The sequence below is a fragment of the Symphalangus syndactylus genome, chromosome 7 (genome assembly GCF_028878055.3).
Source record: "Symphalangus syndactylus isolate Jambi chromosome 7, NHGRI_mSymSyn1-v2.1_pri, whole genome shotgun sequence".
Classification (NCBI taxonomy): domain Eukaryota; kingdom Metazoa; phylum Chordata; class Mammalia; order Primates; family Hylobatidae; genus Symphalangus; species Symphalangus syndactylus.
Window position 1 is genome coordinate 139804705 of NC_072429.2, and position 27876 is coordinate 139832580.

At 37.8% G+C, this 27876-nt stretch overlaps 1 protein-coding gene across 13 annotated transcripts in view; it reads right to left on the minus strand.

Moving 5' to 3' along the window:
• PTK2 (protein tyrosine kinase 2) overlaps positions 1-27876 on the minus strand; it is a 345258-nt gene that overhangs the window by 211097 nt on the left and 106285 nt on the right. For 8 of the 13 annotated variants that reach the window (XM_063643575.1, XM_055287368.1, XM_055287364.1 and 5 more), the window contains 2 exons: positions 17570-17736; positions 2370-2457 (listed from right to left, as the gene is read on the minus strand). In XM_063643575.1, the coding sequence (XP_063499645.1) occupies positions 2370-2457; positions 17570-17736 (255 nt within the window). The remainder of the gene's footprint in view (positions 1-2369; positions 2458-17569; positions 17737-27876) is intronic. The other 5 variants (XM_055287380.1, XM_055287378.1, XM_055287375.1 and 2 more) reach the window with 2 other exon arrangements.

A 27876-nucleotide genomic window follows, 5' to 3' on the forward strand; every position in this document is an offset into this window, starting at 1 on the left:
TTACACTTAGCTTTCTCTTGGGTTTTACAAAGACCGCTGAACTGAATTCTATAGACTACCATAAAATATATCCTATTAGTAAAAGAAAATCTGGGATACACTGGTATGTGCAGTACTCACTTTATCATATAGGAAAGTCTTCCAACAAAGAAAAAGTAGGACAACCTGGTAACAGTGTGAACTAGGAACAAAAAAGTTGCAGACTTTTAGGTTAGCCTAGAAATTACAAAAAGGAGTCACTTAAGCCTGTATTATGCATTCTGGAAATCAATGTTACTAAAGTACCCATGTATTTCCTTGGTGGGTACAATTTTTTTCAAAGAAATAATACCAATAGTGACACAGATCACATACCAAGAGAAAAATGATAAATAAACATGAGTTATTTAAACTCTCTTGTTATCTCCTTCGCCAAAATATGAAGTTCAACAGATTGCTAAAGGATGAGATGTAATAATACATGAGAACCAGTCTGTAAGATGAAAATTATTTTTGCAATGAGTAGGCTTCCAATAAGCTCAGCTGGAATCCGAAAACACTTTCTTAATCTTTCCATTTTACCAACTTAACTCCCTCTCATATTCAACTCTGTATTATCGTAAACCCTCAAAACTTGTCACCAACCCCTTACCTCAGGGTTCCCCAAACCCTGGGCCATGGATCAGTACCAGTTAGTAGCCTATTAGGAACCAGGTCACACAGCCGGAGGTGAGCTGTGGGCAAGCAAGCATTACCGCCTAAGCTCTGCCTCCTGTCAGATCAGCAGTGGCATTAGATTTTCATAGGAGCGCAAACCCTGTTGTGAGCTGCACATGCGAGGGATCTAGGTTGCGCATTCCTTATGAGAACCTAACGCCTGATGATCTGAGGTCAAACAGTTTCATCCCGAAATCATTCCCCCACACTCCACCCCCCCACATCCTGTGGCCCTGGTGTGTAGAAAAACTGTCCTCCTCAAAACCGGTCGCTGGTGCCAAAAAGGTGTTAGGTAAAGCAGCAGGCCCCAACCTATCTCCTATGTGACTACTTCTTCACAGACAAGATGAAAACAGACACGCCCCCACCAACAGCTGGAAACTTCCTTAGCTTCCTACTCTCTCAGCTTGAATCTTTTAAGTGGTAACATCTATCATTATCTCACATAGAAAAATATAGAACAATTTACCTTCTTATCTCCTTCTTTTGAATCTAATCCACCATTGCTCTTTCATGGCAGTAAGTGCCTACTTACATAATAAGCCTTTTTCTTCCTTGTTTTCACATTCTGTTTTAGTTCAATCTCTGGGTCCTATCAAATCCATCCACTAAATTTGCTTATTATAATATACTTTCACTTTAATTTCTTGCCAGAATGATTGAAGAGCCTCTAAACATGCTTGCAACCTTTTAAAAATTCAATCTATCCCTGATACTGCCATCTAATCAGAGTGGTCTCAAAAAAAAAATTCTGGTTACGGCATTTGCTAACTAAAGTTTTTAAATGGCTCCCAATATCTGCAGAAGAAAACCTAAACCCCTGTCTACATGATGTTTGTGGTCCCTCTCTCACCAAAATGTTATGAACTATTTTAGCTAAGACTGCACCACATTTTCTCTCTCCCCTCCGTGTTCTTGTCTAGAAAACACAACTCTTTCTTTTCTACAAAGTTGGAGACTCCTCAAATGATGCTTTTCAGTGGAGCCATCTCAATACCAAATCTATACTGGGTCAGCAGACTCTTCTATGCACAGTCACATCATTCGTGCTTATTAACAGCAAAGGATCAAACACAAAGTAACTGTTTACAGGAATCCTCCACTAGACAGAAGAATTTAAAGGTGTGGATTATGCGATTTATTTCTGCATTCCAGGTCCAGAATAGTTAGTTAATAAAAATTTTTATTAAAGCAAAAAAAATTACCAAGAACATTTAATGACAAAATTATATGTACAAATGTCTTTTTGATGTTTATTAGCATTTTTGGCATTTTACCTTACATATATTTATTGTCTAATACCTTACAGGGTAAAAAGCAAAGCAGATCAATTTTATATGGGTATAGTTGGCTCTGCAACAATCTCTACCTATGACAAATTCATTGCTATTCAGGCATAATAATTGTATTCAAATTAAAGTTCAAGAAATGATTGTAGACTTACTGTCTCCATATAATAGAAGTTATCTTTTAAGATTTGCTCAAGTATACAAAAGCTCACAAGGAACAAAAAAATTAATAATTTCTTATTGGTTAAAAGATTCTTATTGCCATTCAGCAACAAATTTCTATTCCTCCAAATGTGAGCTTTAATTAAATTTGAAAATAAAAATATGCAATAAATAGGATTCAAAGAAACAAGCAAAAAAGTATATTAAAGCAGCCTCTAATACCTGTTGATAGAAGAAATTCAAAGTTGGCTTATCTTCAGTAAACTGGTTTAGAAATCCTTTTGGCAAATAACGAATTCTCAATTCATATCTAAAAATAATTCACAAAACAGAACAATTAGAAATTAGTCATTTTCTCAATTTATAGTCTACAATTATAATATTATTGTGAGTATAGCATTCCTAATTACTCTGAAAGATGATTTCAAACATAAGCTATAATCAATTAACCTTTAAATGTAATTTTTAAACATTTTAGCACAAAAAAAGACCACATATCATAAATGTGCTACAGCTCAGTGAATTCAAGGAAACAGAGCATAGTAAGAGGCCCAGAAGTCCTTCCAACCCATGGGTCATTCTCCACCACTGCTCAGGGGAAGAACTGCCCTGACTTCTAACATCTTCCACGACTCCCCATGTCTAAATTTTTATCAGTGGAATTGCACAGTATATACTCTTATTTGTTCAGAAAGCTAAGCTTTAAGAATGGATAAAACAAACCAACGTCACCAGAATGCTCTTTATCTTTCTCATTCTCTCTTTATGTGTATGTGTGGCTCTACCCATATGAACACTCTTATAAATGTCTTCTGGTAAACATATGTACACATTTCGGTTGCATATATACCTAGGAGCACTGGATAACAAATACATCCATTAGCTTTAGCAGATATTATCAAACAGCATGCCAAAGAGGTTGTAACAAGTCAAACTCCCACCAACAGCATGGGGGTGTTCCAGTTCCTCTATATCTTCGCCTCCACTTGGCATTTTCTAACTTTTTTGTTTTACTCACTCTGATTGGCATACTGTAATAGTGCATGGTCATTTTAATTGGCATTTCTTTGGTAAATAATGAAAGTGAGGACTTTCACATGCTTTTTGGTCATTTTGAATATCTTCTTTTGTGAGGTGCCTGTTGAGTTTTTTATTTTTTGTAGAGAGAGGGTCTCACTATGCTGCCTAGGCTGGTCTTAAACTCCTGGTCTCAAAGGATGCTTCCACCTTGGCCTTCCAAAGTGCTGGGATTATAGGCGTGAGCCTCCACCCCGGCCATGTTCAAGTTTTTGTCCTTGTTTTCCTACTAAATGGTCTACCTTTTCTCCTTCACCATCTATTGATTTGTAGGTGTTCTTTATATATTCTAGATTTGAGGCCTTTACCTCCTATTGATTTGTAGGTGTTCTTTATATATTCTAGATTTGAGGCCTTTGTTAGACATAGTGAATATCCTCTTCCATTCTGTGGCTTAATGGTATTGTTTTTTTAACCACTCAACAAAATTTCAATGCAATCTTTTGAGGAAGCAAAGTTTGGTACACATACGCAAGTTCTGCTAAGACTTATAAATGTCCACCTTATTAAAATACAAAATTGCCAAACAATTTGGTTTCATTTCACTTTCACTCTCAGAAAGAGTTCAATAACTTACTGTAGATATTCTACACTGGGTTATTATATAACAGATGTCATTTATTTTCAACTTAGGATTTACCAGGCACATAACTACTTTATGTGCACTATTTCTCTCTCTTTTTCTGAGAAAGGGTCTGGCTTTGTTGCCCAGGCTGCAGTGCAGTGGCACAATCTCGGCTCACTGCAACCTCCGCCTCCCTGGGCTCAAGTGATCCTCCCACCTTAGCCTCTCAAGTAGCTGGGGCTACAGGCACATGCCACCATGCCTGGCTAATTTTTGTATTTTTAGTAGAGCTGGGGTTTTGCCATGTTGCCCAGGCTGGTCTCGAACTCCAGAGTTCAACAAATCCGCCTGCCTCGGCCTCCCGAAGTGCTGGGATTACAGGTGTGTGAGCCACCACATCTCGCCTGGGCACTATTTCTCTTAATCAATTTAATAATCAGAGGAGAAAGGTATAATTATTTGCATTCTGCAGACTAAAAAACATGCTCAGCAAAAAGTTATCAGTTCCATTCAACGATTCAAACAGGTCCAAGGAGGCTTTTGGTATTAATGGGACTCCCATCTTATTTATTTTTTTGGTGGAGGGAAGCTCCCATATTAAAGATAAGGAAACTGAGGTTCAACATGAAACAATGGGCAGCCTAGCTCCACATCCACTCTCTTAACATCCAGCATTCTGATGCTGCTGATGATCATCAACTAACATTTTCTGACTATTTAGTGTATGACAGGAATTGTGATAAGCATTTTACACAGATGATTTCTTTTTAGAGAAGCGTAAGGAACATGGGCTCTAAAGATCACCTATGCCTGAATTTGGGCCATGCCACTCATTCACTGTCAGCTATCACTTCTCTGTGCCTCAATTTCCTTATAAGGATGTTACAAGAAATAAATGAGTCAGTAACACAAAACACCCAGAACAGTCACTGGCATATCATAATAAATGGTTTCTAAGGTTTATTGTTAGTGATAACTCGATAACTATTCCAGCACAGATCATGTCTCAGGTACAGTTGGAGTGGTTGGAAATTCAACAGTGAATAACAGGCAAAGTGCTAGCTCTCAAAAAGTTTACATTTTTGTGGCAGAAGTCAGACAGCAAATACACAAATATATGTGAGATGGCAGTCAATGTCATAAAAACAAATCAAAGGGGAATAACAAATGATTAAGTATTATTTTTATAAAGGGTAGTCAATGATGGACACTGATATGATGATATCTGAGCAAAGATCTAAATAAAGGAGATGAGGAAGGGAATTATACAGTTACATGCAGAGAAAAAGTGTTCTACAGGTGGAACAGACTATGTAAAAGGCCCTGCAGCTGGAGGATGCTTGGGAAGGCAAGTGTAGCTGGAGCAGGCTGCATGAGGGCAGCGAGTAGAAATGAAGCTTCACACAGACCCTTACAAGTCATGATAGTAGGGTTCTTTCTCAATGAGAAAGGAAGTCAATGGCATGCTGTGCACAGAGAAGTGACATCACAGGATTTTCATTTTTCATGATTAGGGTATACGCCATGCAGAACAGACAATGGGGACCAAAAGAAGAAGGAGGGAGACTAGGAGGAGACAGCAAGATTCTGGGTGAGAAATAATAGCCAGGTTAATATTCACCTTATGTTCACAGATTGGCAAGAGAATTTTAGGGAATTACATAATCTTCCCTAGATCGCACAGCTATTTAGAGGTAGGCATGGGATTCCTCTCCAGCAAGAACATGCATGAATATTTAAGGGCACAATGAAACGAAGAAAAGGCACCTATGTCTTAAAAACAGAAAGGAACTTAACTCAAGGCTGCTTATGTGAAGTTAGACAAGGCCTTTAGATCATGTTAAGAATTTTGGTGGGAGCTAAACGACGAGAACACATCCACATAAAGCAGGAATTAAGACACTGGGGACTAACAAGAGTGGCGGATGGGAGGAGGGAGAGGATCAGAAAAAATACCTGGTTGATGAAATAATCTGTAAACCAAACCCGTGATATGTAGTTTACCTATATAACAAACCTGCCCATGTACCCTTGAACCTAAAATGAAAGTTAAAAAGAACTTTGTTCCCTGCTTCAACACACTACAGTCTAGCATATTTCACACAAAACCCTACTGAAACTTTCCTCAGTCCTTAAACTGCAATGCCTGACACCATGTTCTCGTGCCCCACTAGAGCTGACATCCCCACTCTGCTCTTAAACGAAACTCGTCATTTTCTTTACACTTTAAGAGTCTAGTTGCATCCTGATACATATTTCCACTTCTCTGCTATATGCCTCTCCATGGATTCCCAACAGCAGCTAAATACTATGCCCCAAATAAAATCATTCTTTTGTTCCTACTCTTAAGCAATATATTCCTATTCATGCCATTGTCATCTAGCTTCCTCAGTCTTACCACCAAATATGAGCACTAAGACACCCAAAAGTAACCAACTGAGGATAAGGAGGGAGAGGGTATGTTTTTGAAAAGCTGAGTTAGATTATGATAGTCCTGATACTGAGAAGGGTTAGCTAGCTAGTCCGTGTTTAGTGAAGTAAACAAAGCATTAACTTCACACAACACAGATGCCCTCATTAAAAAAAATGTGGTGTGAACAGTCTGTTCTTACAATAGACTTCCATTTTTTTTAATAAAAGGGAAGAATGGAAATAGAAATTTATCATTTAGCAAAAATTACAGTAATAATCACTGCAAGACAGAATCATCAATGAATGCTAAGATTAGTGGGTGAAAGTGAGAAACAGAACGTTGCAGTATCGATGTATCTTCCCAGAAGATATTTCTTAATTATAAAGGGGAAACAGTAACCTTGTAGTGGAGAAACCTGGCTTCCATTACCTTAACCAAATAATCCAAGTTAGAACCACCTGTAAATTGAGTTGTGCCATCATTATGGACTTCCTGATACAATGCAATGAGAAAGGTATGACATCTTGACTGCGGCAGTTTTGCCAAAAACACAAAACCTTAATCATAAAAACAATACCAAACTCAAATTGAAGAACACAATACAAATAACCAGTGAGTATTCTTCAAAAATGTAAAGGTCACAATGACACAGATTAAGGAACTGTCTCAGATTAGAGAAGACTTAAGGAGACATGACCGTAATGTGGTATTCTGCATTGATCCTGAACCAGAAAAGGAAAGGTAAGTGGAATAATTGGGAAATGTGAATAAGTCATATAGATTTGTCACTAGGACTGTATCAATGTTAATCTCCTGGTTTTACTAGCTATATTATATAAGATTTTAATATTTAGGGAAACTGGCTGAAGGGTACACAGGATTTCTGTGTACTATTTTTCAACTTTTGATTTTATATTGAGAATTTTAAAATTCCTACATATACAAGACTGACCCTTTTGTAGCTGTGGTGACAAACACCCCCCCCCCCATACACACACAAAACCAGTTTTAAATCAGCTTGGTCAATAAATATCAGTTGTACAGCCACAGACCCACTCGAAACTAATTTTAAAGCACCTGATAACTTGCCTCAATGAACATGAATCTGCAAGTCAACTGATTGGCGGCAGCTTCTTTAATTCAGCCAAACAGGAACTAACTCTAAAGCACATGCTTCTAAAGACGAACAGTCTAACTTGGGTAACCATGCATCTAAAATTGATGCCAACCCATTCCCACCTCTGAAAGTTGGCCAGCTTCTCGACTTAATACTTCCAAAAACCTTGTATAGTATCAGTAGTATGTTCTGCTCAGGGAGACAGTGACTGCTCAGCACGGCTTTCCCTTAACGGCATAATAAAGCCACTTTTTTCCGATTCAGATAATGAATGATCATGATGTCAGACTTGGACAATACATTAAGTAGTAACACCTTTTTTTTTTTTAAGCAAAAAAATGATTATGACAAAAGGCGGTATATCAGTTACCTCCGGAAGCAAAGAATAGAGAATGAAATTGGGAATGTGCACACCTCTAATTTAATGGGCTACAATTCATCAATTCATACACAAAGACAATAAATATGTTGCTGATAGGAAACACATAAACAAAGAAAGAGGGGCACTACATACTGGTAACAGAAAGAACAGATGAAGATATTATAATCATGAAGTTATATGTACTTAGCCTTAAAATCATAAAGAATCACAAGACAGAATTACTAAAAAAAAAAAAAAAAAAAAGAAAATCGACAATTACAGTTGAATGCTTTCTTTGAGATGAGCATGTAGCAAAATATATATATGTGTATAATATATACAATTGAATACATTAAATGTCACTTTTCAAGCAAAGTATGAACAATATAATCTTCAAATAACATGACAATAAGCTTGAAAAAATGTACACAAACACACTCGGCCTCTTTATAATAACAGAACATACCTTCTTTTCAAAAGGAATGAAAACATCAACTAAGTACTAAGGCACAAAGAATCACCTCAACATAGTTTAAAAAAGTCAACACCATAAAATTGTTATTCTTCCTATAATGCAACAAAACAAATCAATAACCAATAATCTTTTCTTTTATAAGCACATATGGCAGAAACCTAAACAATACACTTAATCACCCCTTGGTTTCTTCCAAAAATCTTGAAACAAATACCAAAACACTGATTGATAATAAAACACTATCTAACAAAGTTGTGAGACACAGACACAACTAAAATGACCATTTATAGTAAAACACATTTATCAGTAAACACGAATGAATGAAAACAAGTGAGCTAAGTGTTCAATTTAGAAATAAGTGGTAAACAGAAATAAAATATAACTCTCATAATAGCAATATATTATAGAGTAAGAATTAACTTAGTAAAGATGACACAAAGGCTTTGCAGAGAAGACATTAGAAGGCATCAAAGACAATGGACACAGATGTCATGGACAAAATCCAGATGAGGGGAAACGTGTAGGACAAGCAACACAGCTTCCTTAACAAACTGCAAGCAAAGGGGAGAAAATGGATAAAGATGCTACAGATTACAAAGATGAAAGACAAAGGGCACACCTAATTTGGATCCTAATTCGAATAATTTATCTTTAAAAATTTTGTCATGGTATTTAATAAACAAGTCAAAATTTGAATATTAATGGGATAGTTTATGAAATTAAGAATTTTTGGAGATTTTTAACAATTTTTCGTTATATTTTAGAGCAGTAGTTCTGAACCTTGGGAGATTCTGCCCCCTTCCTGTTTCCCCTAGGGGACAACTGGCAGTAACTGGACACATTTTTGCCTGTTACAGCTGAAGAGGGTGGGGTGGTGGGCTCCTATCATTTAGTGGGTAGAAGCCATACAACATATACAAAAGCTCCCTACAACAAAGAATTATTTGGCCAAAATGTTAATCCATGATTAAAATTAAAAACAACAAAGAAAAGCATGCTGTCATGTTATGGACAGACCATTTTGAAGTCTAAACTATTTCCATCAATTTATAACTTTGTCACCAAAAAGGAGTGGATGCACTGCTCATAAGAAATCTGAGAACAAAATTTTCTAACATTTCAAAATTTCTCCACTAAATAAAAAAATCTGATGTTAAAATATGAAAATATATTTCAAAATCAATTATACTGAAAGGAATGATCATGGAATATGGAAATTTATTGACCAAATTTCAACAAATGTTTACATAATTGGTGACTGGCAATGAAAAATCAGTATCATGGTTAAGCACACACAGATAGTGGTATCCCTTCTATTTAATTATGCATATCTTTGTCAAGAATACTTTTAGCTATGACAACCATTAAAAGCAATAACAAAATAAATAAAACCTGAAATAAGACCTTTCAAACAGAAGTGGGGCATGGTGGCTCATGCCTGTAATCTCAGTACTTTAGGAGACAAAGGCAGGAGGAGTGCTTCAGCCCAGAAGTTCGAGATCAGCCTGGGCAACATAACAAGACCTTGCCTCTACTAAAATAAAATAAAATCAACCAACCGTGATGGCATGTGCCTATGATCCCAGTACACAATGAGACCTTGTCTGTACAAAAAAATTATTTTAAAAATTAGTTGAGTGTGATGGCAAACACCTCTAGTCCTAGGTAACTGAGAGGCTGAGGAAAGAGGACTACTTGAACCCAGGAGTCAAGGCTACAGCGAGCTATCATCGTACCACTGCACTCCAGCCTGTGTAACAGGGCAAGACCTTGTCTCAAAACAACTATTTAACCAAGATTTTCTTTAAAAAATAAACCATACTAGGCCAGGCACAGTGGCTCACACCTATAATCCCAGCACTTTGGGAGGCCAAGGCGGGCAGATCACAAGGTCAGGAGATCAAGACCATCCTGGCCAATATGGTGAAACCCTGTTTCTACTAAAATACAAAAAATTAGCCAGGTGCGGTGCCATGAGGCTGTAGTCCCAGCTACTCAGTGATACTATCTCAGCTCACTGCAACCTCCACCTCCCAGGTTCAAGCGATTCTCCTGCCTCAGCCCCTCAAGTAGCTGGGATTACATGCGTGCACCACAATGCCTGGCTAATTTTTGTACTTTTGGTAGCGACGGGGTTTCACCATGTTGGCCAGGCTGGTCTTGAACTCCTGGTCTCAAGTGATCCACCTGCCTCAGCCTCCCAAAGTGCGGAGATTACAGGTGTGAGCCACCACGCCTGGCCCACTGTATGCTTTTAAATTTTCTACTTTGATGTATACTTTATAGCCTACATTATACAATCAATATGTTGACCATAAGTGAATAAATAAAAAATTGATTAAATATTTTTTCCTGACTCAAGCTCGTAACAAATACTACCTACTTAAGTAGGCTCTCCCAGCATCCCAGAAACAGGTAAGCTCCCACCTGCCCCTGGACTGACTGGGAAAGCGCTGGGGACAGGCTGGGGTGCACATGCACACTTCAGGAGTGATTTTCAAACTCAGCCTCAGACCCTAATGATCAACAGAAGTTCCCCTGGAGCCTGTGGGGATTGGGAAGAGCTGGTGGCTACCCCTGCCACGGCTCTGGGCCTTCCAGTGACTTCTGAAGGAATTTACCATTCCCTTATTTACATGTTCCATATGGTATTAACCAACATGTGTTCCCAACAATCTCGTTAGGTTTTTTCACTTTTTACTTTATAAAAAGTGTGTCATGCTGTACGTCATATTCCAGGACTTTTTTTAATTGAGGTAAAATTCACAAAAAATATTAACCATTTTAAGGTGTGAAATTCAGTAGTATTTAGTGTACTCACAAAGTTGTGCTAGGACTTATTTTGTCACATGATGTTACACAGCTAAGTTTCATTCATATTGTTACTTGTACCTGTAGCTCATTCATTTTGACTTGTGTGACATTCTACTGTGTGAATAATCCCCAAGTGACTTGTCACTGCTTATGCCATGAACATTATTGCAGTTATAGCCTAGTATAGAAACTAGAGCTAGAGTCTCTGAAAGAGAGAACTTGAAGGGGAACTGCAGGATGGTAGGGCCCACTCCACTTGACATTCAAGAGGATCCCAAGCTGGTTTCCTAGGTGGTTTCACCAATTTATTAAAACATTCTCCCTAGCAGTGCAGGTAAAAGACTGTCAGGTCCACAGCCTCTCCAGCTATACAGAGTGTCAGACAGTTGACTTTTTGCCAACTGGGTAGAGTTTCACTGAGGTATCGATTTGCATTTCCCTGATCAATAATGAAGTTGACAGTGCCTTCTATGTTAATTGGCCAAACTTATTTTCTCTTTTATGAAAATACCTTCATGTCTCTTGCCTATCTATTATTGAGGTGTCTGCAATTTTTTTTTTTTTTTTGAGACGGAGTCTCGCTCTGTCGCCTAGGCTGGAGTACAGTGGCACGATCTCGGCTCACTGCAACCTCTGCCTACTGGGTTCAAGTGATTCTCCTGCTTCAGCTTCCCCAGTAGCTGGGATTACAGATGTCCGCCATGATGCCTGGTAATTTTTGTATTGTTAGTAGAGACAGGGTTTCACCATGTTAGTCAGGCTGGTCTCGAACTCTTGACCTCAGGTGATTTACCCACCTTGGCCTCCAAAGGTGCTGGGATTACAGGCGTGAGCCACAGTGCTCAGCCAGCAATTTTTATACTGATCAGAACTCTTACCACCACCCTTTGTTGACTACATGTGTTACAAACATCTCCCACTTTGCAACTTGTTCTTGTACTTTGAAAATGTATCTTTTGCAGAATGTCCTAATCTTAGCACAGTAGAATTTGCCAGTCTTTCTTTTTATAGTGAACATTTTGGAGCTCTTAAGAAAATCTTCCTATCCTAGGGCCAGAGATACATTCAACTATACTTTCCACTAAACTTATTTTTTTACAGTTTTGCATGTGATGTTTCACTACTTGTACATCTCGTAGATTTGTGTATTGAGGTAGGATCCAATGTTGTTGTTGCTCTTCTTCCTACATGGATAGCCACATGGATAGCCATTTATCAATCCAGCCCTTCCTTTCTCCCAGTGACATGTCATGACAAAGAGCTCTCTAAGGTCATCCTGCCTGAGACAGTTATGACTAAATATGTGTGCTGCAAGCTAGCTTACCAAGCTGTTTGAAGAGTGAAGACCAAGTGAACAAGTCTATATTTCAGGTTTATTCAACAGTATGAATAGACTCTATAGCAGATAGCACAAAAGAACAAGCTATGTCCAAAAACGTCATGGAAATCAAAATTTACACCCAATTATATTGCTGAGTCCTAGCACTTTCATTTGACTATTGAGATCTTACTTCTCAGAATTAAAGCCAGAACTGCAGATGCCCTCACATACCCACCTATGAACTTAGATGTCTGCAGGTAACAGAAAAAAATTTGTCATGTTCAGCTTCTTGTATTTACATATCTAATACAGGAGTAGAGAAGAAACAGCTGAGTGTTTGGATTCAATTTCCAGTATACCACCCATTTAAGCCATACGATCTCCAGGAAAACTTATTAAGCCTTTCCAAAGTATGGCTTTCTCACAAGTAAAAGGGCAAAAAGAGAGTAGCTACATGATAAGACTATCATAATAGAAATTAATTTTGATGAACTACATCAAATGTCTGACACACAGTAAACAACATGTGTTAATATGGTAATACTGTTATTAACTTAAGCTAGTATTGTTTGGTTCCTAGCTGACAACAAGTTTCTAAACCATCACATTATTTTGCTTCTGGACTTCTTTTACACATGCATTACCAATATATTATTTATTCAGTTTTCATTCAAATATTATTGGGTGCCTATTGTATACCAGGCATGACTAGAACCAGGAATAGAGGAGTGAAGAAAACAAAGTCCCTGAGAAAGATAAACAACACATATATAATATCAGTCTTCAGAGGTCTGTAAAAAGTTAACAGAGTATATGAGCTGATGAAAAATCACAAGGAGCTTCAGGTAGGCAGTGGGCTCTTTAGGTAGCCAGTAGGAGACCATAGGAAAGCAGTAACATTCAAGCACATTCCTGGAATGAGGAAGTCCAAGCCACGCCTGGAAAAGGCAGAACATACGCAGCAGAGTCACACCAAGTTCAAAGGCCCCAATAAGAAAGCCAGGGGGCTAGAGTTGAGAAAGTGAAAAGTTGTAAAAGATAAAGGAAAAAAGGAAGGTGAGACAAAGAAAGCATTAATTAAGATGAAGGGCTATATTATTCAACAATTCAAAAGTCTGGCAATAGAGAAGAAATCATCACATCAGATCCCAACTTGAGTATTTATGGAAAGAACTCTAAAATATATTAAAGAATTTAATGGAAGGAAAACTGAAATCAAAGGGACTGATGTCACCAGAGTGGAGGAAGAAGAGGAAGAGCAGACGGAGATAAGGATTGTGAGGTCATCAGAAACTGCAGAGTTTGCTCTGAGTGTGATGAGAAGCTACTGGAAGTTTCTGAGCCCAAATGATTTACAAATATAATTGGATGGCTTACATTCTAAGAGAGACATCAGCAAATCCCATCAGCTCCCTCCTTAAAAATACAACCCTGTACAACTGTTTCTCACCACTTCTATTATTATTCCCCTACTGCACCATCTTTTAGGATTTTTGCCTGGGTTATTGCACTAATTTGTTTATCAGTTTCCCTGCCTCCATCCAATCAAATGTATGATTTAATGCCCAAGACAGGTGTAGGGAGACTAGAAAGAGAAGAAAACAGGTTACTGGAGCACCCCAATATTTAAAGGCTAAATAGTTCAGAAAGGCTATGAATGGTCAATGAAGGAAAACCAAAGCAGTTTGGTATCCAGGAAGCTAAGTAAGGAATATTTATTAAATTCTTGGTGATAATAGCTTGTATTGTAATTGCCTTCTATATCCCTAATGATGCTTTAAAAGATGTTTAAAATCTTTTTCATATGATATTAACAGGGTATAATCCTTTTCCCCCTGGTTACTATTTGTCTGATATACTTTGTTCCCTTTCTGCTGTTTTATATGTGAGTTCTTCAAATTAAAAATCAGTTACTATTTTGTTTCATGGAGCCAATGCATATTTAGATCTACCCAATTTTTTCCATCTTGCATCCGAGACCCTCCCCTTCAGAGATGATTTTCGTTTTTCCTAAGGTGTTTTTGTCAGAAGTTCCTTTGGTGGTAAATTCTCTAAGGAAAATGTCTCTATCTCACCCTGTTCTTGAATGGCAACTTAACTGGGCAAACAAATACAGGTTGCCAGCTACTTTCCTCACCATTTTGAACATATTATCCCACTATTTTCTTGGCATCTACTATTGTTGTTGAAAAGTCTGAATTTTTCTCTGGGTGTCATCCTGTCTTGTTCTCTGGTACAACAATATTTTACTATTAATACAATCTGCCAAAGCATCAGTTTAGTTTTATTGACTCTGTTTGGGATTTTATGTTAATCCTGTATTTGAAGGCTCATGTCATTCACTGATTATAAAATATTCTCAACCATTATCTCTTGGGATTATCTCCTCTTCTCCATTCTTTTTTATTCTATTCTTCTTGAGTTTCTATCAGAAATGGGTTGACCTCATTCTTCATGTTACATAAACTTACATTCACATTTTCCATCTTTTCATCTCTCCGTAGTATGTTCTGGAAAATTTTTTGTCTTGTTTACTAATTTTTCAGCTATGTCTAATCTGCTATTTTATCGATCCTATGATTTCTAGAACTTCTATTTGGACTATCCAAATTCTCTTGGTCATTTTTGATAGTCTCCTGTTCCTTACTGACACTTAAATTCCTCCCCTTTTAAATATACAGAACCATCAGTATTAACCCTCATAACTCTTGAAAATACCTCATCTACTATGCATGTAACTTTCACTAATCTTTTTTTTTTTTTTTTTTGAGACAGAGTCTTACTCTGTCACCCAGGCTGCAGTGCAATGGCATGATCTCGGCTCACTGCAACCTCCGCCTCCCAGGTTCAAGTGATTCTCCTGCCTCAGCCTCCAATGTAGCTGGGATTACAGGCACCAGCCACCACGCCCGGCTAATTTTTGTATTTTTAGTAGAGACAGGGTTTCACTCATGTTGGCCAGCCTGGTCTCGAACTCCTGAACTCAAGTGATTCGCCTGACTCAGCCTCTCAAAGTGCTGGGATTGCAGATGTGAGCCACCACACCCGGCCAACTTTCACTAATCTTAAAAGCCTAGCTACATTTTCAGAGTATTTAAGACAACATTATTCCCATATTGAGATAGGCAATCTAATTTTTAAAACCTGTACTATGAAGCCAGACAGCTAAATTTGAATCAAAGCTGTGTCACAAACTATGTAACTACAAGTTTATCAATTTTGTTTTCATGTGCAAAATAAGAACAACGATAGTCTCTAACTCATAGGGTTTGGGGACAGTTAAATGAAATGTATATTTAAGTTATCTGGTGCAAGCAGCATACAGATGGCAGAGTCCCTGGCTCAGCCACTTGTGATGACAAGGCATCAATGTCATCATCATCATCATTAGTATTATTATGAGCAGAAGTATCCTGATCACCCTTTAATCTAGTAGAGTCAATCTATGAGAAATTCTACATAACCCCACCTAAATTTTTCTTCCTTTTGAGGATTCAAGACTCAGTCAGTAAAGCAGTGCCTATTCAATTTTACTTGAAACAAAGTAAATAAATCGGCTTAAAAGAACAACAACAATCTACTAAGAGATTTAGATTCAATGACCATTTTATAGAGCACTAAGGATTTCATTATAACAAAGTCTGTATCTGACATGTCCATATAAACCAAGATAATAGAATTGTGTTAAATAAAAGTACCTTGACACAGGAGGATCACCGGAATATGGGAGTTCAAGACCAGCCCAAGCAACACAGCAAGATGACCATCTCAAAAAACAAAACAAAACAAAACAAAAACCCTGCAGGTATTTTTATCTAACTTTCACATATCCTTTGTTTTGGAATGCTCACTTGCTTACCTGACTAAATAGTTGGAAGTCAAATCTTCTCTAGCCATTGATGTGAACCAACGAAACTATATTCTCAAGGAGTATTTTGTTAGCTCGGTACCAGCTAGCTGACAAATTTGAAAATACAGCTGTATTTCTTTGATGAACTCTGTAACTGGGGTAGGGGTTTATTCGACATAAGATTTATTCAGGCTGGGCACGGTGGCTCACACCTGTAATCCCAACACTTTGGGAGGCCAAGGTGGGCAGATTGTTTGAGCCCAGGAGTTTGAGATCTGTCTGGGCAACATGCTGAAACCCCATCTCTGCAAACAATACAAAAATTAGCTGGGGGTGGTGGTGTGTGCCTACAGTCCCAGCTACTCAAGAAGCTGAAGTGGGTGAATCGCTTGAGCCCAAGAGGCTGCAGTGAGCCATGTTCATGCCACTGTACTGCAGCCTGGGTGACAGGGGCGAGACTCTGTCCCAAAAACAAAAAAAAAATTATTCACCTAAACATGTTTTTCTTTTAAAATGTCTACCCTAATCAATCTAGATCCTCAGTTACTGACCCTTTGAATGCACTCTTCAACCTACAATTACCTTTATTTCTGTAGCACTGCCTATAAAAATTAGAACCCTAGTGAAAGAAGCCCATTTTTACAGGTTATACCTCTCTCAAATGTATTTTAGATGTACAATTTCCTAGTAACGTCTTGAGTTGCTTAGTAGTAAAAAAAAAAAAAAAGAAAGAAAAATTATTAGGGGAGAACCAGAAAAAGAACAATTACAGGGAATTCTTTTAATTTGCCCTGAAATAATTTTATTTTCCTTAACATTTCAACAGAAGTCACTAAGAGATCATGTCTTAATTTTAACGTTGCATGTGAATATCAAATATACACTCACTCTTTGTAGGTGCGCTCTAGATTACAGGGCATAATAAAACAAGCTATGTAGCCCATTAATAAGGTATTTAGGTTTGACAGCAACTCCTGCTACATAAAAGGATGACAAGGGATGAAAACGTAAAAAAAAAAAAATATATATATATATATATATACACACACACACGTATATATATATATATATACACACACACATATATATACACACACACACACATATATATACACATATATATATATGATTTGAGTTTTATTGGGAGCAAAGGTTGAAACAAAGTAGCACTGATGAGAAATCAGCTAGCAAAAGACCATCACAGAAAACTGAAATCAGATGGCTCAAAGTATAATTAATAATATCGAAAAGCTAGACTAGAGGTCTAGAAGAAATCACTGGTTAATAATTACTAACCAATTTTATTTATACCAGAGTTGTAATGACAAGCAGTGTGAAAATTAAACATATACATTTGTTATCTTGTGCATGTTTTTAAAGAGCAAAAGAAATCAAGTGTACATCACACCAAAGCAGGTTTGTATCTTACTTCCACTCCTCTGGTGGGTGGGCAAGCTCATACTTCTCCCTCACACTGGAGACGCCCATATCCACGTGAAGCCAGTGAACCTCCTCTGACCGCAGGTGACTGAGGCGGAATCCATAGCAGGCCACATGCTTTACTTTGTGACTGTCCACTATCTTCTGAATGATGCCCTAAAACATACCCCCCACAAGAATGACTGTTATAAACTGAAAAAAAAAAAAAACTATATGCTAAAAAGTAATGCAATGTTCATTTCTTTTAGTCAATTATCAGAAATCTTTGGTATGAGAATATCAAGTTAAATAAATTACTTAGGAATCTTTGTTTCTGAAATAGTATTTTCAAGAACAAGGAGAAGTTTTAGAAAAGAAAACATAAAGAGATTCTCTCCTCTTTATTAAAAAGGCATGTAAACTTAAAAATACACTTCTGCAATTCCACTGTCATCACCCCCCAAACCTGTCAAAGCACACCAGCTATCTTTCAGTTACTACTTTCTAAGGTCCAGACCCAAGGAGGGGTTATACTTTCTAAAACAGGGAGATCATACTGTTCAAGACCAGGCTGCAACATTCATAATCCTTTTTTTTTTAAAAACATACATTCAGGAACATACAGTTAAGGCTATGTTTCTGGTGACACTGGAAATACATGAAAAGTTCTTTGAATTCGGGCCTAATCAGTTTATTACTTGCTCTTTAAAAATTATTATGAAGCAATCTAAAATACTCCCAAATCTAATGCCTCTAACATGTGTTCCCTTGAGTTCAAAGGAGAAGGTCACCTTTGAATGAGGTCAGCAGGGAATGTTCCCTAGAGATGGTGAAATTTCTCCTGGAGCAATGGACAGGTTAAATGTTAGAACTGACTCTTGCCCTGTACCTACCTAGGTATGAGGGCCATGAGAGAATATGTTGTTAAGTGGGCGGCATGTATGGAAGACTCATTTGGGAACATGACAGAACCATCTGCTGTCCTTTACATGAGGGTATGCAAATCACAACCAACTGTGACCTCAAATCTTTTAGGTGATAAGACAAGTTTTTTTTTAAATGATGCTGATATTAAAATGAAAAATGTCTATGAAAGAAAATAATCACTGGTTTTTAAAATTAGCAATTAATTGAAGCTATCATAAAACTTGTAAGACATACATAAAAGTTCCTGCACTCATCAAGTGTTGCTTTATTACAGTACAATGCTGCTGATCATGATAAAGGATATTATCCCCAGCCTTCTCAATAAGCAAAGACAAATCGTAACATGTACCATATACAAAAACTGTCCAAAACCCAGTATATGCACAATGAGGATGTGTGCTGCTGTGCTGTGCTCCTGATAATGGTACCTGGCATGTGGCAGACCTCCCAGGGCACTGAGTGAATGAAGTGGTAGAGTCAATCTCTCTTTCAGACAACTCGATCCCAGGTACAAAGTTGTTTACCAAGCACAGGAAGTGGCAGAGAGAGGGACAAAGGAAAGGAGTAAACATGGTATCAAGAGAGAAAGCATCAACAGAGGACCAGGCTAGAAGAGTCAAAGACAGGTTCATAAAGATGATGAATTCTCATCAGGACAGGAAGGATGTTTGCAGCCTACAGACTCCTATGTGGAACTGACAGAGGCATAAAATGTCCTTCCTGGCTTTTTGATCCAAGGCCCAGAATTCCTGACAGGGCCACTGTAAATGATAGTACCCTACCTACACAAGGATGTCCAGCTGAGGGCGAAAAGAGTCCATGTTCTAGTCTTTAAACCTTGTGCTCTGGGGTGGGAAACTTGCCTAGAGGAAGGAGCACCTTTTAACAGTTCTCTCAGAAGTGACTTCTGCAGCTTCTTGCCAACACACAAATCCCTGAACTATAAAGGATGGAAGCTAGCACCTCTGTGAAATTCCCACAAAAGCTCCTGGTTCCCTGTCCAGCTCTGCCAGATCAACACCCAGTACACACCAACACCAGTTATCCTTGGTAAAGCACAGGTCAGTAAGTCTCCCTGCTCCACAGCTCACTGCTACTACCAATTCAAGAGGCAGCTCTCTCGTTAGAGCTGTGATCAATGTCTACAGTGGTCTCTAGCCATCTGCCTCAGGTCACTTGGTCTACTAACCTTCCATAACCTGATGTTGAATATAAGGCAGTGAGCAACACAAATCATTTCTTATAATTGTCACCATTCACATCCTAAGAAAAAGCCCAGCTTCTCTGGTTGCCTTCTGTAGTGACCCCACGAAAAAGTCACTTCATCTCCTCTGAACTCACAGCACACATATAGGAGACCTGCAGCAAACCAGTCTCAAAGAGGCTTAGCCCAGAACTGTGGGATCTGTTAGGGAAAGGCAGGTTTCTGTCTTGGAGTTTTATGGGAGAGAGAGAATCTTATTCCATTCACTTGATCATGCTGCCTGAAGAGACTCAGAGTGACTTCAAAGTGTGGATCTGAGTGACACAGCCTTTGCATACAGTAGTACCTCATAAGTAAACCAGCTTTCAACTTTCACTCTCCATGAAATAGTGAAAAGCAATAAACACACAGATATGACCTTGTTTCATCTTTTGCTTTCTCATTATGCATCCATATCATACTCGGTCCTACTGCTCATTCTCTAGCACCCTTATAAATTTCTCTGGATAGTGGCAAACATTACAAATATACAAAGTACTTAAATATGTGGTGCTAAATGCATATACTCAGTAACTTAAGTAATTTTGAGAACTAAATATCTGGTCTGGACAACTCAACAAATAATTCTATTTAGTGAGGAATGTAAACTCAACCAACCCTACAGTGCTGCCATATGGAAGTGCCCCATTTTCATATCACACACACATACATTTAGAATAAAAATGACTGTCTCTAAAAAGATAATAGGACATGGGTTTTTAATATGCCACTAAAGGTACCAGAATTAAACTTAAATTTTTCATCGTGGCTTTGAAGACATATCTATCTGGTCCTATGAAATACAAAACAATAGCTAGCTACTCTGAAACCTGTCTCTCATATCCCAAGTGTCAGAAATACACAACTTTTCTGAGTAAATTCTCATAATAGACATTCACGGTAAAAGAATTCTTTTCAAGGTTAAAATAAAAGAAGCCAGTGTTCACATCATGCCTGTATCTTATCAGGAACATAACATTAAATGTGCAAGGTCATTTTACTACTGATGAATAAAGATTTCCTTGTTCTGAGGGAGAAAGGAAGGTGTAAATAAAAATACTGCTATGAACATCCTTCTAGCTGTCATCAAAGGTATTTATGACCACTGCATAGAAACAGACAAAATTTCCTTTAACCGAAACATTTTGATAAGTACAACCAAACTTCCTGCCCATCAACAAAACTATACCGATTATACTTGATGCATAATGTTACAGAGTATCATTTATCTCACATTAATAATGAATAAAATTAATCTTATGATGATCAATTTGATGACCAAAAAAACTTCCACAGGTATTTTACTGTTGTTATGATGGTTTAATTTCCCTGATTACTCACTAGTGAGATGAGGCCATACTTTTGTTCATTTCTGAGAGTTTTTATTATTTTGCTTGGTTCCATTTAGCCACTTACCTTTTAGATAGTACTTTCAAACAAATGACCTTCACCGCTGTTCGAAATAGGTCATGTGACTCTTTCCTCCATGTTCATTATTTCATGAACTGTTCATTCATTTATTCACGAACATCTGAAGTGCCCACTACATGCATGATGCTAGTGACACAATAACGGTTAAGATGCAATCCTGACCCTCAGAAGTCTTAAGAGTCTCACAGAAGAAAGACATGACAATGAATATGTGCAAATGAGTATTAAGTGGTTTGTGGGGAGGAGGGGACAAAAAGGGATATTTTATATTTTTAGCTATAGTCTCACACTTAATTTTCAGATTCATTACTAGAAGAGATATCTGAAGCAACACACATTGTTGACACTGTTCATCTCCTTACTGCTTCCTAAGAATTACCAAATATAATCATCATTACTGATTCTTCTATAGTATAGTGTTTCTTTTTCTCACTGTGTTTCTCTTTCAGATACTCTTCAGCTTTAGAAAACCAAGGGATTCCTACCATTCTTCTTGGAGGCTTTCATCACGGGGTTATCAAAAAGAAAGATCCAGAAATTCAAATCCTGTTCTCCAACACCTAGTACATTTCCTCCTCTTGGTCCAGTAGTAAACTAGGAGTCCTAAAAGTCTTCCAAGACAAAGAATGCACTTTTTTATCTTGGTGGTCCACAGTCACTGTACTACCTCCGTAATAAATCACCACAAACTTGGGGGCTTAAAACACAACAAGTGCATTATCTTTTAGTTTTGTAGATCACAAGTATGAAATGGGTCTCACTGGCCTAAAATAAAGACATCAGCAGGGATGTGCTGTTTTCTGGAGGCTCTTAGCTTGTCTTTTCCAGCTTCTACAGGGCACCTGCACTCCTTGGCTCATGGTCTTCTTCTTCCATCAATGTTGCATCTGATCCTTCTTTCATATTCACCTCCCACTGACCACAGTAAGGAAAGGCCTGCTGCAGTGAAGGACTCATGATTTCCCTACCTTAAGGTCTGTAGCCTTCATCACGCCTACAAAGTCCCTCTGGCCACGTAAGGGGACATCTGCACAGGTTCTGGGGATTAGGATGTAGGCATCTTTAGGAGCCAACATTCCACCTATGGGAAATCACTACCTCAATCACTCTCTCTCAGGATTTTGAATTCAAAATTTTTTCTTCCTCGTGCTCTGTTAGCTTAGATTCTCCTCAACACGGCTTTCATGCTTTTTCTTAAAGCTTTCCTTTCTAGCTTTCTTCCTAGATGATACTTTCTATCCTGTAAAGGAAGAGTTTAATTTTCTAAGACCTCCATAGTCCTTTCTAGAATCAAAACTATTTGAATCCGTAACAATCAATGTTCAATTGATGTTATTAATAATCAATTGTTTTTAAATGTTTTTAAACATATATTCACCTGCTCCTCTATCAGAGAGAACAGCTTACACTTCTAACACACATAAAGTGTCCAGTGATGACACCTAACAATAAACACTGAAGACCGTTGGACTGCTCTGAAAAGTCCTCCAGGCACCTACCTATGGCCGAACTCAGGGAAAACTCCCTGAAGAATTCCCTCCCCCTACAGATACTAGTTGTTTATAGCATAGTTTGTTCTTGCAGAATCCAAAATCACTGTACATTTTCGCATTCCCATCAGAAGGATGATTTTAAATTGAACACAATGTTACTTCCCATTACTAGTCTTCCCACTACGAGCTTGGTAACAGTAATTAGTATTAATCCAACCCAAAACACTTATATTTTAACAAACTACATGAACTGATTTTTTTTCCATTTACTATTACAGATTCAGATTTACCAACCATTCCCTACTGACTCATGACTAGTACTGAAACCTGAGGATATGCTATATATTTAGAAAAGTTCGATGTACCAGTCAGGAAAATTTTAAGGGGTGTTGAATGTGATAAGAATACTGTCCGAGAACTCAATGGTGGTGTAATCTTAAGCAGCATCATACAGTATTTGCCCAGTACTTGCCTGGTGTATGGGCATGAAATTATTTGTTCTAGTCCTTGTAATGTCTTTTTAAAAAATAAGCTAGGTACGACGATTTGATAGAGATATCAGTAAAGCAGGGTATGGCTTTGAATAGGTATAATCTTTGGCTATCAAATCAATATCTTTGTGATTATTTGTCAACTAAGGCTTTCTACTTCTGCGGCCAATGTTCCTAACATATTTCTCTCAGAAGTATTCCATTTCACCTTGGATGCCATATAGCCATTCAACAAAAGTACCTATACCTACTGAGCACTTGCTGTTTGCCTGCTAGACACTGTTGAAGACGTTGGCAATAATACCATGAAGTACAAAGATCCCTGATGTCACAGAACTTAAGAAGTTGGGGAAGAAAACAGCTAATAAATGAGCAAACAAATCAAGTACAAGACAATGTCAATAATAATGATCTGAAGAAAATAGTGACAGAAAAACAGAAATGGTGAGGCATAAGGGAGCATTCTTAGACAGGGATGCCCCGGGAGTAAGGGCAGGGTGAGAACAAGCAAGGAGCCACATCCTAGGTCCCTGTAGGCCACAAAAGAAATCTGGCTTTTAGTCTGGGAGAAATGGGGAGCTCTTGGGGGGGTTTAAGCAAATCACTGATTCGGTGATTGGTATGTTAGAGAAACAGGAAGCAGAAAGAAAAAGTGAGTGACTAGGACAGAAGGTGACAGGGTATGATGGGACAGGATGGGGGAGATGGGTGAGACTCTCGAAGGACGTGCATGTTGACTAAATGAAACCGGGTTCTGAGTGGAGGAGTGAAGTGCTCTGGCTTTCGTCTCTCCAGGATCATTCTGGCTGCTGGGTTGTCAACAGACTAAGGAGAGCAAGTAGGGAAATAAGATGTCAGTTAGGACACCATGCCATAATGTATGGAAGAGACATTTTAAGGCAGCTACTGAAGAAGAGCTCAAAGAAAGGGGTAGCAGTGGAGGCGATATGAAATGGGTAGGTTCCGGATATATTTTTGAAGATGATGTGACAGGATTAGCTAATGTATTCAATATGGCTTGAGAGCAAAAGAGGAATAAAAAACAATTGCAAATGGATCAAAGTGGATAAAAGATGAGGTAATCCTTTGACTAGAGCACTGGATGGTTATTTTGTAGCAAGAAGTGTAAAGACAGAGAAGTGAGGCACAAATGCTGGGGAAAGGGAAGATACAGAAATGTGTGGACTTGATTTCAAGTACTGCAGGTTGAAGAAAGTGGAGGAGGTATGAAATGGTTGTCTAGGAGAGAACAAGATGGGGGGATACAGCATGACAGCTGGGTAGCAAGCACTAAGGTTGCAAATCTAGAATGTGACCAATCACAGGATGGAAACAGGTGGAGAATAGGCAGAAAGTTGGATTAAATCATGGTGGTAGATGCAAGAGACTACGGGGACATTAAGAGAGGTACAAGACAGCATACAAGGCAGCAAGTATGACAATGGACCAGTCTCTTGCATCCTGCTACAGTATTTTCTCATGGGCTCAACTTTTTTCCATGCTGCATTATATCATCTAATTTTTTTTCAAAGAGAGCCCATGCTATTAGCTTTCTATGTCACTACTTCTCTGCAGATACCTTCATTTCACATTATCTTGATTAATAATTTATCTGATACAGACTTCTAAAGTACACATTATTTTCCCTGAGCCCTTTGAAGATACTGTTCCAATGTCTTCTTGCATCCAGTATTGCTGATGAAAAGTCTGGTGTAAATGTCATTCTTTCTCCTAAATAGGGGATTTCTCTGGTAGAATTTGGAATTTTATGTCATTATTTTTCTGAATTATCACTGCCATGTTTCTAGATGACTGGTCTTATTCAACACTGTACAGTCTGGGTTTCTCTTGGCTGTTCTAGATTGAATCCACACTTACCTCTAGAGCTGCCTGAAGCATGGTACTGACACTTGGCAAAAGCTATGGCCAAGATAAGTGATGTTTGTGATCATGGGATCCTGAGCTGTTTGGGGGGCAGAACATTCCAGCTTGTCAGTGTGATTTTGTAGTAATAACTGGACTGACAAGGTGTACCTGATTTTGGCAGTGCCTGGGGAGGTCCACAGGTGGAGGCTGGCTATGTAGATGGAGAGTGCTTGTGTGACCCTCTCACAGATCCCCACCACTTCCTCATACTGAGGTGCTTCACACATAAGCCAATAATGGTTTCACATCTACAGAAAAATCATGTCCAAGGCCAAGAAGCCTGTACCCAAGATCTCCAGATCACTTCAATGAGTATCAGTTTACTACTGTTGCTGTAATGGATTTTGCCTATAAACCGTGAAATCTTGAGAATCTTTTCAACAACCAAACATTAATTAACATACAATTGGCACACATAATTGTAAAAGCACTAATACTTATTAACTGAAGCATGAGAAAGGCTCTATAATGAAATGTTACAAAAATCCAGATATTCTTGGTGAAAACAAATCTTTAAACTCCTCAAAAGGTTTTGTTTTTCCTGATCCAAGCAGTCTTTCTGAGAATTTGCTTTCTATAGGGCACAACTGTCCAGCAGAAATATAATGCAAGCCACATAAGTAATTTTAAAATTTCTAGTAGTCACAGTAAAAAAAAAAAAAAAAAAAAAGAAACAGGTGAATTCAATTTCAGTAATATAGTTTAGTTAACCTACTATATCAAAAGTATTATCATTTAACATGTAATCATAACACATTGATATATTTTATTCTGTTTTCTTACTCTTTGAAATGTGGTATATATATTTTTATACTATAGCACATGTCAATTCAGACTAGCCACATTCAAGTGCTCAACAACTGCACATGGCTACGATAATGGGCAACATAGCTATAATGAGTTTAAGACTGAATCGAATTATTCAGTACCTGAATAACAATAAGCCGTATCATTTCAGAAAATAGTTGTGTGGCATCCCCTTTGACGCTATTCAATGGTCAGTTTCTTTCTGACAAGTAATTATACTTAGATTCTTTACTAATCTAATCCTTAAATCTAAATCCTACAATCCTGTTCTAAGGTCATCAGGTCCCACTTCCTGTTCTAAGGTCATCAGGCCTTCAAATGCTGTCGTGTTTCTTCCATTTTTCTCTTACCTGACAATACTCTGTATCCATAATGTTCCTTTGTCTGATACCTCTTATGTTGTTCAGTCCCTTTGTTCAGATGTGCAAATCCACTCATTAATTTACAATTATCATATTGCATTTTCAAATGTTATAGCATTAAAGCATTCAATGGAAGTGGGTTACGAATAATATCCAATCTTCCATTACAGTGACTCAGTATCATGAGAACCTCATGTTATCCCAGGAAAGGGCTATGGTGAATTCAATGCCAATTGTGATTTTTCTGCCTTAATCTGAAAATCACTGACTGATAATTTGCCAATTACTGTGAAATAAAACACCTTGTTTGTGGCCACATAGATTTGATCAGATTGATCTTCACAAGTTTGATAAATGAGTTCTGATAACTTATACATTTGTATCTGATGTAAATTTTTCTTCACAATATGGATGTATGACTAGGAAGTTTTTAACACTGGCTAAAGGCTGACATGCCTGCAGTGACACTGGCTCTATGGTAGTAATCCCCTTACATGCAGAAAGTTTGATACTAAAACCATAGCACATCTGTTACAGTCTTTCCTAGGTGAGTTTTCTGATGTAAGTCTTGAACATTTTTGCTAAATGTCTTGTCAAATTCATAATCTTTGAAAGGTTTCCCTCCTGTATGAATGCTCTGAAGTTCATTAGGGCTGATACAATGGTTTTATTGAAGAGTTTCCTCATTCACTGTATCTGAAATCTACGAAGACTAGAACATACACTAAAAGCCTTACATAAAGTTACATCTACAAGGTTTCTTTCCAGTATGAATTATCTGATAAACTTTATGGCAGGATGCTCATTGCAGGCCTCTCTACCAAATGACAGTGTTTTATAAAGCTAAAAGTAAAACACAGAAATAGAAAAAAACAGAAACGCAAAAAAGCTAACCAGCTTCATAAAGAGTTTGTAAAAAAGAGGCTATCATATTTTTAATAATTAATCCATTTGAATAGTTTACTAATATTAAAATTTAGAGGTAACAAAAATTATGTAAAATTTATATACAAGACTTTAGCCTTAAATTTTTTTTTTTTTTTTTTTTTAGACAGTCTCACTTTGTTGCCCAGGCTGGAGTGCAGTAGCACGATCTCAGCTCACTGCAACCTCTGCCTCCTGGGTTCAAGTGTTTCTCCTGTCTCAGCCTCCTGAGTAGCTGGGACTATAGGCATGTGCCACCATGCCTGGCTAATTTTTGTATTTTTTGTAGAGATGGAGTTTCGCCATGTTGGCCAGGCTGGTCTCGAACTCCTGACCTCAAGTGACCTGCCCACCTTGGCCTCCCAAAGTGCTGGGATTACAGGCATGGACCACCATGCCCGACCTGTTAGCCTTAAATCTAAATTCTACGAATCTCTTTGCTTTGGTTAAAAATAATAAGGGCATGTAAGTTAGAGAGGAGCAAATTAATTAATTTAGTTATTGTAAAAAAAAAAAAAAAAAAAAAGAAAGAAAAGAAAAAAGACGTATCTAAACTTCCTTGTCACTGGAAACTTCTCCTTAAAGATGAATATAGACTAGGTGGAGAGGGTAAGAAAGAGGAGGTATTTAACACTTCATCAAAGCAAATACTGAATATTTAAATACTGAACTCAGCTTTCTGAAATCACAGTGCTACCTTTTCATTCCCCACT